At 41.9% G+C, this 20721-nt stretch overlaps 1 protein-coding gene across 2 annotated transcripts in view; it reads left to right on the forward strand.

The window, feature by feature from the left end:
- Positions 1 to 15863, forward strand: part of adgrb2 (adhesion G protein-coupled receptor B2) — a 303815-nt gene extending 287952 nt beyond the window's left edge. For both annotated transcript variants that reach the window (XM_088089892.1, XM_042506819.2), the window contains 2 exons: positions 8393 to 8446; positions 12633 to 15863. In XM_088089892.1, the coding sequence (XP_087946018.1) occupies positions 8393 to 8446; positions 12633 to 12809 (231 nt within the window). In that variant the 3' untranslated portion in view covers positions 12810 to 15863. The remainder of the gene's footprint in view (positions 1 to 8392; positions 8447 to 12632) is intronic.
- Positions 15864 to 20721: the final 4858 nt, after the last annotated feature.

Consider the following 20721-nt stretch of genomic DNA (forward strand, 5'->3'; position numbering starts at 1 on the left):
ATATAACAGACACTGACCGTGGTTTTCACATGTACTACATGAGTTCTGTGATTTAATAGCAAACATAATTGCATTTCACTGGGATATCTTCTCACGGATGGACACCCAAAGTACCGTGGATGTTGATACTCACCCTTAACTTCATATGGCCAATTGACTTAGTCACTTAAGGACTTGCACTATTGAGCATCTCACCTTTTAATGATGAGGGGGACAAGCAGGTTCCAGGCAAAACTAGTAGAAGGAAAACCCTCTCTCCCCGTTACCTTTTTAATGATGAGTCATCTACCTCAGTCAATGATGCTTCAAAAACTCATTAACCCCTCTGACTTTTGCAGGCCTCTTTCTCCTGTAAAGTGCCTAAACAGTATTTTAATCCAAACTCTAAACAACTTTAACCACTCCTCTCTCCTTTAAGGTGCCTAAACAGTATTTAAACATAAACCTTAAACAACTTTTAACCCCTTCTAAACCCCATGGCCGGTGTTTGCCTACCACAGGTCCCCCCTCCCCCACCACCGAGGCACAATACCGAGCCATCACTAGTGCGCAGAGCGTCCCTCGTTTACAAAGAGAGTCAACGTAAGACATACTAAACCCCGCATAAACCTCGTGAAGTAGAGCCCCTCTGATTCACTCTAAGGCTGATGAGTTGATGCGCTACATGTGACTGTATGTGTCAAAGTTTGCCACTGTATGTACTGTATCTGTGTTTCCAAGTTGTGAACATGTACATTTCACAAGTACTTGACTGTTACCTAAACCTCTTCTCCAGTTAGTGGGCTTGCCCTTTCAACTAGGCTTTGCAGGCCTGTCAAGCTTTTGATTTCTCCACATGTTGATGTGGTGGGTACATGGGTCTGTACTAAGAGTGATACTCAGCATTTAAAGAGTTTGCAGGAGTTGCGTCTTTGTAAGGCATAGAGTGCTTCAGGGATGACGTTGTATTTTTATAAGCCAACCTGGAAGCTTGCATCGCTCCGTTTCCCTTGTCAAATAGCCAATGGGATTTTCCATTGAATTTCAGATCATTGCCAAAAATTAACTCTGTGGTATATAAAAAGTAATTTATGATACTAACACGTTTTGTTCAGCAAGATAATTTTAACAAATGAAAACCGTTTTTCAGGATTTTTGAAGCCTAAATGCAATCACCAGGAGTAAAAAGCTACTGCTAAGATAAAAAGAACCCCACTACAATCGAGTCACCACCGCTACAAGGCTGTAAAGCCTTGTTCGACGGAGTTTGGTGTGATGACATTCTGTAGTCTCATTTAGCCGAGTGGAGTATTTGCTGATGTATTTATGTTGTAGAACAAATGAGAAAGTCTCTTAAGCTAGTGTTAACCACAGACCTGGCTTCTAACCAAAAACCCATAAAAAAAACATTGACTTGGGGCACCCACTAGCTCAAGGGAGTGTGGTTATGCGAACAGTCAATTTAAAGAAATGCAATTCATTCAATGCGTTCTATTATCAGTTTAAGTACATGTGACAAGAAAAAGCCTATGTCAAGACAAAAACTATTCACAGTTACAGTCACGCAGACAGTGTCAAACTATAAGCTTACCCCATGTAGCTGCTCATCTACGAGCTGTCAGCATTATCTCATAGTGAAGTGACTGTTTTTGATGAGCTTAAAAATTAGATGGTCCCCTGGTTGTGGTGGTCTAACAGTCTAGTGTATTGGTAGCTTGTACCTCCCTGTGCTTCTGCATTCATATGATGAATGCTAATTCCCCCACTTCCATCAACTCCTGTACAAATTCATATTGAGATGGATTTCTACAGTTGTCTGATGCAGAACTGGATTTATCATCCATGATAAAACAAAAACATAACAAGATTTCATTTTTGTTGTTCTTGTTTTGCTGTTTTGGGTTTTGTTCTCATTCCTGTAGCGCAACTGTGTGTGGTGTGACAATCCATACAGTCGTTGTGCCCATTTCAGTGCCTGAATTAAACCTTATGACCCAAACACCATAACTAAGTGATAAATCAGTTCATAAAGACAATGAGCCATCCAAACCAATTTATAATCACCTCATAAACCACGATTCTCTGTCCATAAACTAGCTCATTGGCACTAAAAAGGGCCAAACATGATGCACTTTGAATGGGTGCTGATGAGAGAAATATCACACGGGGTCAGAAGAGACCTGAATCATGTACGTCTCTTGAAAGGTAGGATCTGTGTGTTGAGGAGATGAGTGGATATCAGAAAATGTCCCCCAAACACAATGTTTTTTCTCTACTTTCACATCTTATTCAATTTGCTGATCAAGTGCAGAGGGCTTGAAGTGGTCTTAACCATCACGTTCCATCACAGATAGCTCCACATACTTCAGTCTCTTGATTTCTGCTGTTCTTGTCTTGCTTTGTTTTTCCATACCACCTACTCATGCTGGTGTTAGTTCTATATTGCCAGGTAACTGGTAATTCCTTTTATTTACAACACTGATAGCCCAAGGCTATGAAGGAATGATTTACGTGTTTCACTTAATAGATGGAAACAAGGGGGAAAGACATGACCAGAAAGAAGTGGGAAGAAAACACTATATCACAAGACTCCCCATTAACCTCAATGTTGAAAATCACCTTGTCTGTGTTTTCTGTTAGGCTGCTGAGGCTAGCTGAGCTATTCCTGTCGTCTGAAAATAAATGCACATATTGTCCTCTGTTACATATTCTGTTTTTGAAAAAACATATGCATGACCTTTCAAATCGACACCACAAAATGGCTTACTGGTAAACTATTTCTAACAAAGGTCAGCTGCAGGCTGTGACTCAAACAGATATTTCACTCTTTGGTTTCAGGCATCTGCGTGCATTTTTAATGCAGAAAGATGCATAGCAACTCTTATGCGTCCTGAAACATGCCTACAAGAGGCACAGAGGTCACTGAGAGCTAATGTTGATCGATTGCAGATTGTTAGCAATTATTTTTGCTTATTGACATCACAAGAACAGCTACTGACCTTGACTCGAGTGTTTTGTGTAGATACACAGTTGCACAGAATAATATCTGTTGCAGTGGTAACACTTGTATTATACTCTGTTGAAGTGGATAGAAAGTGGGCCTTGCATTAATGCTAATGATAAAAACAAATCCAAATCCTCCTCTGTTTTAAGTGCAGTGGATGCTCAGGCAGGGGCCATATGGCCAGCAGGGGGATGGAGTCCATTTTCATTGTGTCTCTCATAATGGAGACAGGAGACAAATGGAGTCAGTGGGGTTACTGAGAGACAGAGCGGACGCAGTGTTTATGTAACACAGTATGTATTAGCAATGCTGTGTGCGCTAATGTTTAGATTTAGAACAGCTTCTTGGCCTCCGTCATTGTGGAGTTAGCCCGCCGTTTTCTATCCTCTCCGCAGGGTTCAGAAGGTCATAACACAAATTTGCATGCGGTGCCCAGTGATGCAGTGTTTGCCTCTCTGTGTGTGGGATGGACAGTGTGTGTGTGTGTGTGTGTGTGTGTGTGTGTGTGTGTGTGTGTGTGTGTGTGTGTGTGTGTGTGTGTGTGTGTGTGAGGGAGAGCGTTTGCACTGCATAATGGCCTGGCTGATGCATTTTTTAGCTCTCAAATGGGATATATTTCCATCCCGTCGTCTGCTATGTTCTTGATTAAATGAAGCGTGCTCGGCTTCCCTCTCCAGATAGTCAGTGAGGAGCGGCGCAGAAACGCAGTGGGATGGAGAGAAAGACAAAGGAAACAAGTGTTCTACTTTGTTGTGATTTAAGTCATGCTAGATCAGAGCAGGGACAGTGAGCACATTTTTTCGATTATGGAAGATGTATTTGCAATTCAATCTAAATGGCATGTGTTTGAATTCTGTGATGACAACCTAGGCTATTTGGCTTCACGTGGAAATATACTGATGTAGTCCGAGAGAGGTTCTTCCATTAGCCTGCACCATAAAAGAGAGGTGAGACCTGGGGTGCTCCCTTTATGCATCCACAGTTAACATTAGTGTCTGTTATTGATATTCCAGCATGTTTTTAGACCACTGAGGGGAATCGTAGCAAAGGTAATGTGTGTGCTTTGGGGATGTCTCGTGTAAAATGAAGATGTATAATTTTAAATGACAAAGACTCCATTTTTGTTGATTCAATGCAGGCAATTTGCCTGCACTTGCAAACCCTGTAGGTCTTGATAGTCAATTTTCTGGCATTAAGCTAAGGGGCTTCAATTTCACATCCCAGCAATAAAGCAAGTCCCCCCCTCTTCTCCCTCTTCATATCTCATTCTCCCCTCTATTCATCCTCACGGCTTGACATTTTACTCTCTCTTGCCGTCTCCCTCGTTTTCCCATTTCTCCCTCTAAACTCAGCCCTCAGTGGCACGTTTGAGGCATTAATTGAATAATTAATTCCTCTCATTAGCTTGTTTTTAATTATTTCCTTGCCCCCTTCTCCGTGCCGAGTATAAACTCATCAACTGTTTTCATCCTTCCACACAAATTGCCCATGAAAACTGAGGGCTGGCGGAGTGTAGCTTTAGCACACTGGCTCTATCAGTGGCTCCTAATGAGGGGACGGTTAGCCCAGGCGGAACAAGCCTAACACTGGCTTCGTGCACCAAGAGGCACAATACTAATTTAGCTCATTTAGTGTCCTTGGGCCAATTAAAGGGAGGTGAAAAGGGCGGAATCGCTAGCTGGAACTGTTTTCACTATATTGCGCTGCATTGCACAGGCCTAGACAGCAGCAAACCAACCCTGTGTGTCTGATTGCTCGTTTGTTTGCAATGTGTTACACTAATGTAATTTATTTGCCCTACATTCTCCAGATTTGGCTCCTTTGAAGGGGCCTTATTATTTGTGACACACATTCCTTCTCGTCTAAGGGGTAAATGGTCCTAAAGACTGCTATGCCCAGTTAGCCTATTTTTGTGCCCCCTAATAAATTATGCCGGTGCTGAATAGGCAAACTGGATCATAATCTCTTAATATAATGAAATAAACACACATAACAACCTTGAAATAGACTAAAGTCCCGCTGACAGCTGCAACACAACAGTCATATTCTGGTATCCACTCAGTGTATTCTTGCATCGTTTGATGTTGCTTTCATTTTCTCCATGTATAAATGTGATTTAAGTTTGTTTTATGTCACACTCAGTGTATGTCTCTTTTTTTTTGTTTTTTTGCCTTACTGCCACATTTTATTGATTTCTGTTTTTTTTTTTTGTTTTGTTTCCTGTTGTATGTCCTTTGTTTCCTGACTGGGCCTTGTGTTGCATGCTTGTTGTCATGTCCCAGTTTGAATGTAGCCAGACAGTCAGCAGAACCATGGGCATCCAAGTCAACAAAGGTAAAGTTAACCCACTTACCTACAACCACCTGTCCTTCCCCATCATCTCCCAGTGACAGCCTGCTGCATTGCTCACCCACATCCAGACACAATTTCCATTCCATGGTCCAAATAAGGGGGACTGTGAGTGGCAGAGAGTGGGCCTCATCCACCAACACTGTAGCGGAGGCTTCTTGAGAAGGCTTTAGATGTTTGTGCTGTAGCATCTTTTTCTAGTCTGCGCAATCCCTACAAACACCCCTTCACTTACCTGTGTCATGCTTGTGGCATTTTCTCTCAAATAATCATGTAGCTTGCTTAAAACATCAAGTGCTGGGCGATTAGGCAAAATTTCCATTCTGGGACTGTCACGCCTTTAACCAATGATGGACATTGTATTTTTGGTCTTGTGGTGCATACAGCCACACTAGTGCCATTTGCCCCTGCTGTGCCTGCAAAAACTATCATGGCGAGTACTTTACCGTACTGCCATGATTTCTCTTTAAAAGCCACAATGGACCTGTAAGTGAGTTGTTCAAATGGCTGGCATTGTTCAGGGACAGTATCAGTGAATGAAAACCCATTATGCCTGTTTCATCGCAAAAAACATGGTGCACAAACAGTACTCTCAGAGGTTAATTATTTGAATAACATTCCAAGTTTTAAATAGTGATAAGGCATATACACTAAGGCACTCAGTACAATTACTGAAACTGCCCAAAAAAAACTGTCAGCCATAACAGATGACAGCTTTTGATCTTTTAAGAGGCTTGTTAAATGGTGTAAAGAAATATACACGTTTCACGTATTGGACAGTGGACAGGTAATAAAGGAGATGAAGAAAGACAAAATGACAAGAAAAGCAAAAAGAGCAAAAGGAAGAGTTGATGAATAAATGTAAGATCTGCATCGGTTTCATCAGTTAAATCTCCAACAATATATCATATTGTATAAACTGAGTATAACTTTAGTATGTAAAAGCTTAAAGGAGCTCTATACGATAATCAGAGCATTAATATCACAGCAAATTTATCAAGTGACATAATAACACAACACTCCCTCTGTGTGTGTTGCAATCAGAGCTTGTCTGTTTTTTGTTTTGATAGCTGGTCCCTGCCACGCGTTCATGTTACTGCATGTGTATATCCTACTGGCTAGTTAATTACCGAAAATCTGCAATGCTCTCATTTGCAATGAGCATTGATATCACCACAGTGACAGTGCGGTAGCATAGCACATACCTTTATCCACCCTAGTCTACACCATCAGCTTAGCTCTGTCAGTACTGTTGCCGTTGTTAGCAGTGTGTATGGAGTTGGAACTGTTTGCTTCTAGCCACCGGCTCAGCCACGTCCATATTGAGAGCCATGTGCAGACAATCTCTGTATCGTTAATAATACCATGTAGGTCTCCTTTAATCAGTAAAGTAACTAGGAGCTAAATTTGTCACATAAATGTAGTGGACTAAAAGTTAGTCCATAAATACAAGTCCCTTAAAGTTGTAGTACAGTACTTGTGTTAATGTACTATAGTACTACACTTACATTGTACCACTGATGCTGCTGACAAAATATCAACTTAAAGTATCAACCAATCGCAAATTTTATGTTTCTATATTTTTTCAGCATATCGGTTGGGGCACGCTAATGATCACATCACATATGGCGGTGTGCTGAGACCTAGAAATGTCTTTGTGCCTTTTACCAAAAACAAACTCATTCAGACCCGTTCCCAAACACTTACACAAACAGCTCACTTTAAAAGAATGATGTGCAATTTCTCTGCTGCTTTTTGCAGAAAAAAAAAACAATATAAACATAAACTTATTATTGTTTGTCACAGAAGCTTTTTTACAACAACTTAGAATACTCCTAGCAGGGGAAAAAAAGCTCCAGTCAATATAGCCAATATTTGCCAAGTCATTGGAACCACTGAAGGGAATCAATTTGTGCCCAGACTTGAGGCGCACTGGGATTTAGAGAGTACAAATGACGTGATACCCCCCCCCCCCAAAACCAAACACATGACACATACTGCTTAGAGCTGCTGGCCAGCCACCACAAGAGAACAGCATCACCAAATGCTACAGGACTTTTCTGTTTTGCCTTTTTCTTTTTTTGTATGTTTGTTTTGTTTTTGTTTTTGCACTGGTGTTGCTGGACTCATCACAAGCTCCGAGCCTGACCAGCCAACTAGGAAAACACCTGTTTATTGAGAACACCTGTACACAACAGACCACCCGGACAGAAGCGCACCAGCATAAGCAGCAGTTTGCTTACCAAAAAAAAAAAAGACAGGGACATAAAATAAACGATAGATAACACTGCAGAGGTACAACGGGGGGAGGAAGGTTTATGTGTTTAAGCTGGAGGCAGAACATACAGAGTCAGCAATGTCCACTTTATAGCCTAGCTTTAACTATTTTATGTGTTGTGTTAACACATACAGTATAAAATCAATAATGCAGATAGTGTAGATAGCATTTCCATGCACTAATAACCAGATTCGTTATCCTCTTTCAACATTATTTAGAAAACATGAGCTTCGACGCCTCTAGCAGTGCACAGCAGATTCACTGTTACGGCTTTTAGAATCAGATTACTCTACACCCACATGCCGTCCTTTCTTTTATCCCCTCTATAGTAGTTGTAGTTGCTGTTCGTGGTGCATAGCATGTAGAATCCTTCAGTCACCCTGCCCTTGCTTTGTCGGTTTTTCCTCTAAGCTTTGGCAAGTTAGAACATTGAAAATACTGCGTGTTCCAACACAGTTTGATTATGTGCGCACAACCATGCTCGTATTGCGTGTTTGATCTCTTGTTTCTGTTCATGCGTGCATGTTTTGAGTGTGTACACGTGTTGTATTTTCTCATGAGAGAGCTGGTGAGGGGGATAGAGAGAAGGGGTAAGGTGTGAGAGCAGCGACTGCCTGTTCACCCACTGAAGGTGTGGGAACAATGCTATTGTTTCAGGGCAGAGTTGTCAGTGACTGTGATCCCCCCTCCCTCCTTCCTCCCCTCTTCTCTCTCTTTCTTTTCCTCTGCCTCCCTCTTTCTCGTCACCCCCCCCCCTTCTCCTTCCCATTTCATCACCACAGAGGGAAAAGCGATGGAGCATTTCGTCTGCCGGAGGTGAAAAGAACTCGTCGAGTGTAAGTAGAGGGGTTTCTGGCAGAGAGAGGGAGAAAGAGAGGGATGAGATGGGGCTTTGGGGCAAGGAGGGAATGGAGGCAAGGCAGAGATGGCGAAAGGGAATGGATAGACACGCAGTAGCAGCACAATCGCGTTAGCCTAGTCTCCCAGGGATAAAGTTGGGCTTAACTGCAGCATTACCCACACTCCTGCATTACAAAATGTTCCTTCGCCAGCATTTAGCATGCAAATTGGCTCCCAGATTATTCCTTTTGTATTCATTTTACCAACTGTCAGGCTGTGACGCAGGGAGAATGATAATCAGGCAGATATTGCCCCCTAGCGCTCTGGCGACGATCATCACGCTGCAAAGGGGTGGGGAGGGAGTGCTGTGTTACTGCAGATCAATGACTTGTGTGTTTTTGTGTGTGTGTGTGTGTGTGTGTCTCTGTGTCTGATGAACAGGTAGACATGGATTGAGGGTATGAATAGCTCAAAGTGAATTACACATGAGAACTTAATAAGAGTTGATGAAGGGAAGGTGGGATTGTGGAAAAAGAAAACAAAATGAAAGGAGACTGCTGAGTTAGAGATAGAGTTGAAGTGCGCTCTCAAATGGATTACATAGGCACAAGTAGGCACACAGAGAGCTCCCTTTAAAACAGTAGTTCCCAACTGTAGCGGTCCAAAAGTGGGTCGCAGTGCCATTCGGAATGGACCGCAAGTGACTCACGGTCATGTTAAGTTTGTAGAAGTATATGAATTGAAGTATATGAATGTGCAGCACATAGCTTTTATTTTTGAAGTTTGGTTTCCTGCTGTAGAGTATCAGATTTTTTTTTTATATAACAGAAACAATTTCATTGCCCTGTTCTTGGGATTATGTGGCCTTTTTTCCCAAAATATGAATAGGCCTAGGGGACTGTTTTTTATTCATCAAATTTTGAAAAGACAAAAAAAAAAAAAAACAATAAATTGCCAATTTTTTTCTTAGACAAAACATGCCTTCCAAACCGACAGGCCTAAATTAATGACAAAGGAGAAATCTGGACAGAGTGGCTGGACCGGATGGGAACCACTGCTTTAGATATGTTGTACTGCGAGATATGCCCTGTGAATATTCACTCTTGTTAATGTGACTATTCGGCTCCATGTAGTCCAAAAAGCTCTGCTGCAGCTGGGTCCATCATGTCTGTGAAAAGCACCGCAAGTAGTCCATCTTGGTTTCTGTCTTTGAATGTGTCGCTCCACCAAAAGTCATCTGGGCCAGCGTTTCCCCCATGTCTTTCCCAACTCGAATCTGTGAAATCATTATCTCAGCCAGATACCCACTCTGATTTGAATAATGGCCCCTTATCTGATGCATAATGCTACCTCTAATTATGTTTTTTTTTTTGCTAATCCTCAAACATGTATATTACATGCATGGTGGGCACATCTGCGGACCACATGCAGAGATCACAGAACAGAGCCGGGAACGTTTTGTTCTTTTATCAGTCTGAAAAGTCAGTGATTGGAAGAGGTGGGAGATAAAAGACGTAAGGTCTCATTTCGGAGAAGAAAATAAGTATGTTTTGATGATAGGAAGATAGAAAGGTGCCTTGAACTACAGGTATGTATGGCCCTGCTTGTGTTTGTGAGGTTAAATCATTTCTAAGAAATGGCACTTAGAGGTTGGTCTTTGTATGTGTGTTGATATTTGCAAAGTTTAGGGATCCAATTTATCTTCTGTGAGTGCATATTTTATGTATCCATCTCCAAATCTGTATACTGTCCAAAAGTAACCAGGGCAGTGCTTTCCAGATACTTAATTTGAATGAGAATTCAATTTTGTGACATTGTGGGTCTTATTTCACAGTGTTGGCATCATTTCTACCCCTTATCCTAACAAAGTACTCCCCAAATGTGATTGTTGAATTTTAGAACGATTGCTACAAAGTCAGACATGGCAAGAAACACAAGCGGTCCGATAATTAGACATTTTGAAAACAAGCAGTGTTGGGAAAGTTATTTTGAAATGTAAGAGGTAACAGATTACTAGTTACCTTGTTAAAATGGAATAAGATACATAACTATTTTAATTACTTAAAAGTAATGTAACTTATTACATTTGATTACTTTTTAACAAAATTTTTAAATTGGGCAATGAAGTTAAATAGACCTAAAAACATAAGTGCATAAATGTTGTCCTCAGATTTGTCTGACCCGAGTTGTCCAAAAATATGTCGAAAGATGGCATTCCTGCACAGCAAAAAGATGTAACGCAACAGAATGAATGTTTTATTCAACATATAGATTTTTATATTATATATTATATATTATTTTATATTATATATATATTTTTTTATATATTTTTACTGAAAATATTTTTTCATATGTAACCCCTTTGTAATCACCAACATTTTGATTAGAAACGGTAATTTAATTACATATTTTTTCTCAGTGACTGTAACTGATTACAGTTATATTTATTTTGATATTTAATTACTGTAACTAATTACGCGTAACTGCTTACTCCCCAACACTGGAAACAGAGACACAGTTTAATGAGATTCCACTTTATTTGGAGATAAAACCAAAAGTAAGTGCACCCAAAATACCTCTAATAATCCATCATTGAACAGGAAAACTGGTATGCACTAGGGACAGGCATTTTAAGTAATTTTCACATTCAAGTACACACATTAATTGATCAAAGAGTATTTGAGTACTTACAACAGTCTAACCTAAGAATAGTAATGCAAATTGGCCAACAAGAGAAAATTGATAGAAATTAAAATTCATTTGTTTAACAACCCTCAGTTAGATGATTAAACCAAAGTTAACTTGAGAAAAAACAGCAGACTGTTTTTGCTTCTGTGCTTCCAGTTTAATATCTGCCCTGTCAACTCTCGCAATTTTATAAATCAAACCCTGTTTACGGGTGTTGGGGAATAGTGCTGCATTTGCGAAGTATTTTGTCGATCTGGAGGCAGCTACAAATTATGATAAATTGCCTCAAGTGAGGGTGTGGAGTAAGATATAAGATTACCAGATGTCTGTTGCTACATCAAGTTTATTGCTCAAGGCTACATTAGCCGCTACTAGCATAACACACCAAAATCACTGACTGAACTGTTGCTCGTCAAGTTGCATTATGAGTAATTCAAGATGCCTAAATTACTCATAATGCAACTTGTATGGACAAGGAAAAAGTCTGTAGATTTTAATAGGTGCCGCAAAAGTTACTCCTCTTGGGCAGGTTGGTATTTTCAACATGTTCTCACCCCAAGTCGTCACATATTGCAGCTTTGTCAGTGGACTTCAACATTTAAGCATTTCATTTTTGGTATCCTTCTGCGTCTTCCCTTTAAGCTTCAGGATGCCGCTTACTTGACGTCAGCAAACGTGCATGGCAGGATTACACTGCATGCGGTTATGTTTAGGCAACTATAACACATAGCAACCAACGCACATTCTGGCACTGATGGTTAGGTTTAGGCGACAAAGTCACGGATGGTTAGGTGTAGGTGAAGGAGGCACACGATAAGTTGTAAAAAAAAAAAAAAAAAAACCCATCACATTCACACGGGAAGCGAACACAGGAACCCATCCACCGGCCCTCGTGCTCCTTATATTATGTCGTTCGGCGGCGTTTTAACCTGACGCCATCATGCCACATTTCTTGTGCACATGATAGGTTCCACCCGGCTGCGTTCTCAAGAGACGCTGCCCATGCACATATTGGCGGATGCAGCAGATGCCGTATTGCCATCCAGCAATGTATAATAACACGGTGCCCGGTTCAGTTCTGCAGCATTTTCACCTGACACCATCCAGCAGCATTTCATGTACACGTGAAAAGTACCTTTTGGCGTTGTGCACTTAAGCCAAGAGCATTGACAAAGCGGTGCTATTTTACAAGTTCGGAATGAAAATGGACTGGTATTTTTGCTCTGCTGGAAGTTGGTCTATAAATGGATGGATGTTAATAACAGAGTTTGGCTAATCTAACTTGTGTTTCTTGCCCTGTTAGACAACACGTCAGTGATGTCACCACTGTTATTATTACAGATAATAATTGCATTCAAAACCATCAAAATAAAATCCAGGATTTATGCAACCAGAACTTCACTGAGATTTTATATCTTTTTACATCCATGTTGTGCCTTCAAACAGCTTATTTTTCCTTACATTGCCCTTTCCCTTGTCCCTCTTCTCCATCAGGACAAGTCAACCCCGGAGGACCAGAGTTCCTGGGACAGCTTCAAGACTATGACCCCTGAGCTGTCCATCGTGCCTGGGGAGCAGAAAGACCGGATGGAGCTGCACAATAAGAACTGGGACTCCTCCTCCGCCAACACGCCTGACTCGTCCGAGGGAGACTTCCAGACTGAAGTGTGAAGACACACACACATCCACATACTCACTTGAATACACATGTGCTCACGCTGAGACAAACTCCTGAAAAAGCTATACATAAGTACATGATTTCTCGCAAAGATCTCACACACACTGCTCCCCGTCTCTTGCAATGTGCTCTGTTGGATCCCATACTGTATTTGTTTACTGCTGCAGTGGACAGACACGAAAGAGGACTGTTCTACTCTATATTTTCGCAAAGACTACTGAAAAGAAAGAACAGGGGCTTGACACGTCTGGGACTGAGGAAAATTTTTAAATGAACTAAAAAAAACTATGAAAAACTTATTTCTGAGAAAAATGTCTTGATTTTATTCTGGAGAAAAAAGAAAATCTCTTTCAATTGTTTGATGATTTGGGGGGTAAAAAAGAAAAATAATATTTCTGCACCGTTCAGTTCTTTTTATAGCAAGGGGAAAAAAATTTCACTGAGGTTTCCCACACTGGTAGCCCCCCCCCCTAGTCACCCTGCTTTCATTTATGCCCTTTTTCCTCCTAATGGATGACGGAAGCATTCGATCTCTCAGTCTTTACTCTTTTTTTTTTTTATTTAATTTTTTTCTTTTGGTCATTTTGGATGGATCTGGGATGGGGTAAGAGCTGCTCAGTGATATGTGCCATCCGCTCTGCTTTTTTCAGGTTCCAGTTCAACAATCCCATCCATCCATTCCTCTCACATCCTCTGTGTCAACATTGTATTCCCCCTTTTTTTGTGTATTTTCTATGGTTTAGTTAAAAAAAAATGTCCTCCTCTATGGTTTGAAACTTTTAATGGAAAAATAATACGATTGAAACAACTGTTCAAGGAGAATTGATTTATTTTCAGACTGGTTTGATTTCTGCTTGTGCTGCCTTTTTTCATTATTTTTTCTCTTTTTTTTCTTTTCCTGTGAGAATTAACCCATGTGGAACTTTCAAAAACATGATTTAGGACACACACACAGCGCATAATGTGAGCTTGCTTTCTGAGGTAATGTGTGCCGCATGTTATTCACCCATGAGGGTAAAGAAGGATAGCGATCGTCATGCAGATTCTCGCTTCTCCTCCTTTCTTCCCCCCCAGTGCTTAGAGATAAAAGCCTTTAGAGATTGCAGCATCTGAATCCATTTCAGCCATCACCAATCACGTCGAAAAAGAGAATATCTCATTCATTTTCAGCCCAAATGGGATCTGTGCGAGCTCTGTTTAGCATCTCTCATATCGCTAAAATGTACGCTTATGCCGCCAAGTGAAATATCAATCGCTTTAGCAGCTAACTTGCTCTTCCTCTGTTACTGAGGGAATATTGCTGGCTTCACCTGACCCGAGGAGGCTTTTCAAGCCAATGATATGCAAGACTAGACACAACTTGAGCCAGATTTGAGCCAAGAACCCCATCACGGATTCAAAGATAAACATGCCTTCCTTTGCTTTCGTCTACCACCTCCTTCTCCTCTGCCCACCCAGTGTTGTGCTACCAGGAGGCATGAAATCTTAATGTTAGCATTGAAGCCAGATGTATAATTCCTCCTTCACATGGAGCCCTGTTTGTGTGATTGTATCCTGCACTTCTGAGCACAGCAGCTGCGGAGAGCAAGAGAGAGTGAAATAGAAAGACAGAGATGAAGTCACAGAGGTTACGAGCCTACAAGGTGGCGGACTGAAGAGGAAACAGCTCCCCCCCAAAAAAAGCCAATGGTGATGCTTCCTGCTTGACATTCTCCATCCGTGCTTCGGTCTCTAAAGGGGCAAGCAGTTTCCTGCTGTTGCTACATTAGCACATCAGTCCTCCACACACCGACAGAGAGAAAGTGTCAGAGTGCAGGATGAATTCAATAGACGGCTCGATAACTTTTCTGTCTATGTTCAAAGCGGCTTCCATTAATCTAACAGTCTGGAGAAAGAGATGAGAGACAATTTGGGGAAAGAAAAAAAAGGGCAAGAGAAAATGGTAGCCAAGGAAAAGAGATCCAAAAAAATATAGAAAGCTAGAGGCAGGCAGAGATGCAGATTAAGAAGGGGTGTGCTCAAAACAGTAATTATCCGGGGATGGCGATTTGTCCTGACATTTTCCAATGCAGCCCTCAAACCATCTGTTTAAAGATCCCTAATGTGGTAGTCGTGCAGCACGGCGCAGATGGTGAGACAAGAGTGCGGCCCTTCTAACCTTTCAAGCTAATCAGCTGATAGGGGAACCCAAAGCCCGGCTCTCTCTGAGGCCCCCAGGTCGCAGAGCTAAGGTCACATTCACCTGACCTTCTGTGAGACGTGGGATCCAGATTGGCTGTGCGGCGCGTCCATACAGAAGAAGGCAGCGGCCTGTCACAGGGCAGTGTCTCAGTCAATGGGTGTCGATCTATAGCAGAAGAAAACATCAGTCTCAGGGGAAACAGATTCGACCTTTACACAGACAAATGAGGTTTTTTATACTTAAAAGCCATCATTAGGGGGAGTACTGCAGATGTATTCTCTATAATTCCTTGTTCCCATGGTTACTTATAAATAGGATTAAAGAGAGAAATGGGAAAGTGTTATTTCAGCGCAGTATGAGATTTTCTTACTTTCTGTTAGCGAGCTTATTTTGAACCTTATGAGAGATTTCAGGCTGGACTTTAAGTTTTCATCTTCAGGAACGGTAAGTGAGAAGCTGCTCAACTGATAGAAATGTTTAATCACCCCGACTGAGATCTCCTTGCAATTTTACAATTTCATTGTCTATGATGAACACTGGATTGATGCTAGTGCATAAAGTTGATGCGAGTATGCCATCTTATTTTCCTTTGTGTGTTGAAAGCCTGCCAAACACAATTTCCAACTTAAGGCGGATGACAGCTCCAAAATCCTACTATGCTCACCTTCACCTCCACCCTTCAGCCTTTGATGCTTAGGTGTTAACCGACTGCTACAACCATCCGACATCCCGTTGATTTATGACTGAAAACCCCTCCCTTTCCTTTTCTCTCTCATTTCTGTTCTTTTTATACATAAGATTGTACAAAGTAGTCCTCTAATGTTTTCATAGTGTCTTTTTATATGAAAATAAATTTTCAAATTGATCTCAGTGTCTCATATGTGCATGACACGCTGATTCAAGGGCATCTGCAGATGAGAACAACTTGGCTCTTTCCTTGATTTGCAGTGTACTCGCAATCCCATGTTTTCGAAATATCATTCTGGGTGTTGGGCATGACAAACTCTGTTACCCAGAAGCATTGAAGCTTAACTGTGACCAATCCGAGTCCCCGCTGGTCTGTCTGAAAATGTAAGAGGAGCAGGTCTGTGGGTTTGAAGTCATGTTGCACTGGAATAACCAAGGGGGGGAATGTCAACTCAAAGTGATTATTTCATTAAAAATGTATCAATGTTGAGCGATATTTACGCTAATAACAGCCCTCTTCCAAAGTGGATTTCCCCCAAAATGATTTTGTTATGTAACATGGTGAAAACAGTCTCAGTGGACGGGCTTTGATAGTCCAGTCAGTCAGTTGGTGATGCGTTGAAGGAACAAGTGGCGAGAGATGACAGTGCGCATGCTTCGGTCACTCTACATCTGCCCTCCAAGGGGCTTGTGGGTAATTAAGTATAGATGAGTCTGCCCATGGAGCTGCCATCGCTCACCCCGGAGAAAGGCCACCAACTGGGACTTTCTCAAGGGATCGAGCGGGATGAGAGAGGTCAGAGGAGAAAGAAAATAGAGAAGCCAACCCTGAGGATGAAATGCATGGTGACAGAGCAAAGGCAAGGAGGGGGTTTTCTCATTACCTCTGGCAGCAGAGTCACAGTGATTAGAGAGGCTCCTGGTTATTTTTCCCTGAGGTTTGTGGGTAATTAAGTTGTGCTACTGGTGTGTCACCAGTGACCTCAGGAGAGATCTTGCTGACAAATAATACGGGGAGACAAAGTGAAGAGTGGTCAAACATGAGCTGGAGGAAGAGATAACAATTTTTTACTTGGCTGAGGCTTGTGTCCACGAGGAACCTTTTGTCAGTGCTGTTTTTTGTTTGATATTGACAATAAAGACAGGACACGCTCTTGTGTTGTCCTGACAGCTGCACTGGGAGAAAAGGCATGTTTTAGTGTTCAGAACAGCAAGTCCTGAAAGTTTAATACCGCTGACTCAAAACACAGGGGCAATCCAAAGAGCTCTGCTATGGATTTTCAATAGTGATGTAGCAGGAACATGAAGCATTTGACTTTTCATGCATAGTCAAATTGATAATCCAGAAGATTATTTTTTCCTGTGTGTGTTTTGGCTTCATCTGTAACAAGCAGTTATTGTTGTGGCGTTTTGTCTTTCCATTCCCAGGGATCACTGCACAAAAGGCTAGCCAGTACTGTGACGTCACCCCCTGAACAAACAAGCGTGGGCTCTTCCACAGAGGATTACTTGCAAGCAGTTGCCCATTGTTTCTGAGCATCAGTTGTTCTAAAAGCAAAAGTCACCCCAAAATCGAAAACACATATTTGAACTCTTGTAGTGCTGTTAATTTTGTTGGTGTGAGTTGGTTAGTGTTGGAGATATTGGTTGTGGGAATGTATGTCCTCCTCTCAGATATATGGAACTAGATGGCTCTCAGCTTGTGGTGCTCAAAGTGAAAAAAAAAGAAAAAAAATCAACAATGGCTCTTTCCAGAAATCATGAGCTGCTTACTCAAGATAATCACTGCACCAGCAGCCCCATGCTCATGCAGAAGGAACCGTGAATCTGCTGCGTTCTTATGCTTCTCTCTGCATGATCACACGGTTGGCGGGCAAGTTCAGTAAAAAGAAAATGCTTCCTATATGAAAATGGTCACAACAAGGTCTGTGGATTATCGATGACTGTATTTCATCACTCTGCAACTCACACAAAAAACACCTAGATTGATAAATAGCACTACAGGTAAGTGGAAGAATATTTATTTTTGATTATGGGCTGAACTGTCCTGAATCTCACTAAAGGCCATGACACACCAAGCCGACAGTCGGCCATCGGTCAGAGTTGGGTCGTTGGTGAGCATCTGTAGTCCTTGTTGCCAAGGTGTGTCCCGCACCGTTGGCCTTTGTCGACCCTCATTGGCTTTTTTCCCACCAATTCAGCATGTTGATTTAGCTGCGGCTATGGAGCCAGTCGGTGAATGAGATCACTCTGATTGGCCGTTCAGCTCAGCACGCGAGAGAAAAACGCAAATGAAAAATGTAAACAGAGGGCTAAAATCAAGAGGGTCGAAACAGACTTTTTATATAACGTAAGACTGTTTTTCTTTCGCCGTTGAGCCCTTTAGCAGAAACGTTTCTTGGTGGTTTGTGTTGTTGTTCATGCCACACAGTAAATATGCTTTTTTCTTTCAGCATTAGAATATTGTGTTGTAAATGTGCTAAATGTCTAACTAGCGTCAAGATGGCTTCTGCTTTCCCTTTTGATTGATATCTACAGATATCGCCATCTGCTGGTATGGAGGGGTGTTTCTTCTCATGCAGGCACAGAATGTTTGTGCTGGTTGACGGTTGTCTTCACGGTGTAAGCAACTTCTAGGCCGAGAAACGGCAACATGAGGTGACACAGCAGGAGACTTTCATCGCCACTTGTTCTCTGATGCGGGTTTGGCGTGTCTAGGCTTTAAAGTGCAGTATTCTGCATCATTACCTAATGACATTGCTTTGTCTTCCAGAGGGGCCCCATTCCCAAATCTAGGTTTAAGACCTTTATTGTTGTTCATATTGTGCATCACATGGTGCAATTTTTTTTAAATAAAGCTGTGTCTCATAAACTCACAAACCTGTAGGCAAATTGGGATAGATAAAATGCACAGAGGCCAGGAGGTGGTGGTGATCCAGACATCAACAGAAATATAAAGCCTTGTATCTATTTAGTTATCGCTTTGACTTTATCACTAGTCAAGTGCTGTAGCAATCATACAAGGACAGGAATTACTGATAAAAATGATCACAATTAATAGCTGAAACCAGTGGTGCAGTGGTGTTGGTAGGTGAGTATGCTGTAGCCTCTGGATATCCCTTCCACCTCTTATCAATAACAGCCCTGTGTTTCCATAGCTGCCTCTTGTTATCTAACATTATGTCTGTCTGACGGTTTTGGAGTTGCTGCTTCCAGTGATTTGCGTTGTTGCTTTTGTTCCATTTTCTTTCTCTCCACATACAGTCCTCTCGGTGGTGTAGTGGTAGTCAATGAGGTAGGTGCACTACCAGATGAGTTACAGAGGAGAAAGTAGGTATCTTCCTCTATATATTTTAATGACTTTCTGGCTGATAGGTGTGTGTAATAAGGTCTTCTGACATCCACTTGACTTGTTTAGATTGTGATGATTCACTTGACCCCCCCCCTCGGGATGGTGCCCTAGGCGACCACCTTATATCGCCTATTGCAAGTGCCTTCACTGCCTTTAGCTAAAAGGGAATCTACAAGCATATTTTAATTACTATATACTAGTATATTTCTGTTGGAAGTAGACTTGTACAATAAACTATCGTGTTCTGCATTTTCTACACAAAAGCTGTGAAAAACATAAGTGGAAAAAAAAAAAGCCTTAGGCTATTTAAACTCTGCAGTAAGATAATTTCAAGTGAGAGCATGGGGAGAAGGGGAGTGAGAAAGACTAAGATTGACAAGCAAAGTCATAAAACAAGCAAAACAAATACCACAGGGAGAAAAAACAAAGAACACCCTTGGATCTTGAGGAATTTGGGTAAAGTGACAGTGTGAGGTACCTTGAGAGCAACCTGTGAGTGGGATGCCATGTCTCACACTGCAATTAAGTGAAAGGACGTTCAAGGATGACGTTTTAGTCCTGAGATAGGGAACAGTGGAAATGCATTGCTCTAATGGTGGTAGCATGTCTTGCTGTAACCTCCTCGGTGGCTGACAGATGGTTCTGTCCCACAGGCTCCGGTGCCATGCTGCTCAGAGAGGACACTGAGAACGTAGCAGACTGGCGGATTAGAAGGGAGGATAGTGTGGACAAGGCCAGAGTGGACAGGAGCAGCAATGGAAGTAAAAATTAGACGCAGAGAATGGTTCTGTGAAGTTTTTCTTGAGCATTTAATGCAAAGGAAAAGATCACAATGTAAAGTGAGTCATCTGAAACGTCTAAACCAAGTTAAAGCCGTTAATAGGCCTTTTGGACAATGCCATAGACATCTCTTTTTCTGATGTTTCACTAAACAGCTTATTCTCATCTGTGCTGTTATGGATCAGATCCCCGATTGCTTTGCAATGCCAACATTTCATTTTTGGCCCAGTTCTGTGGTGCTGATGGCACAGCTAGACGACTCCTTTGAGACTGGCTTTCCACAATGGCGTTAGATGGCTGTCCATATGAAATGCCCTTGCTGTTCCTCATCCAAATTCTGGCCCTGCTAATCCATTGAGTGTCTAAGCCCCCATCATACAGACCGGGATAAAAGACAAGTGGTCTTTGACACTTTGAGGGTGATTTATTCAGAGCTGAGGTAAAGGACTCATTGAAGCTTCTTTTGGCTCCACCAAGCTCTCTCCACAAAGCACTCTTCACATATCATGGCAACCTACATTTAGTCAGAATGAATTGCCTCTCCACGCTGCCAAGGGCTTCTCAAAACACTGGCATAATTTAGTGGTAGGCTCAAGCTAATGCAATCTACCACAGCCTCTCTTGCATAGCAAGAAATGCAGCGCCTGAGACTTGCTAGATGTTTAACAGCCTCTTAGCCTCCTCATATGCTACAGTGAGGCGAGAAAATCAAGGAAAGAGCACAGGATGAGACTGTGCAGGCGGCTTTAAACCTCCAGGCTGTTTGTGAGAGGACAGAGGTGGAGATATGCTGTCAGGGACAGCGGGGTGAGGAGTCGTGATGTGCCCCCACACACGTCTAGTTGCAGAGTAATGAGACAGCCGAGCCGGCCCTTTCAAACTCCAACTGTCCAATAGTGGTCAG

This window comes from Plectropomus leopardus, chromosome 17 (genome assembly GCF_026936395.1).
Source record: "Plectropomus leopardus strain MGB_pleo_1.0 chromosome 17, ASM2693639v1, whole genome shotgun sequence".
Lineage (NCBI taxonomy): Eukaryota > Metazoa > Chordata > Actinopteri > Perciformes > Serranidae > Plectropomus > Plectropomus leopardus.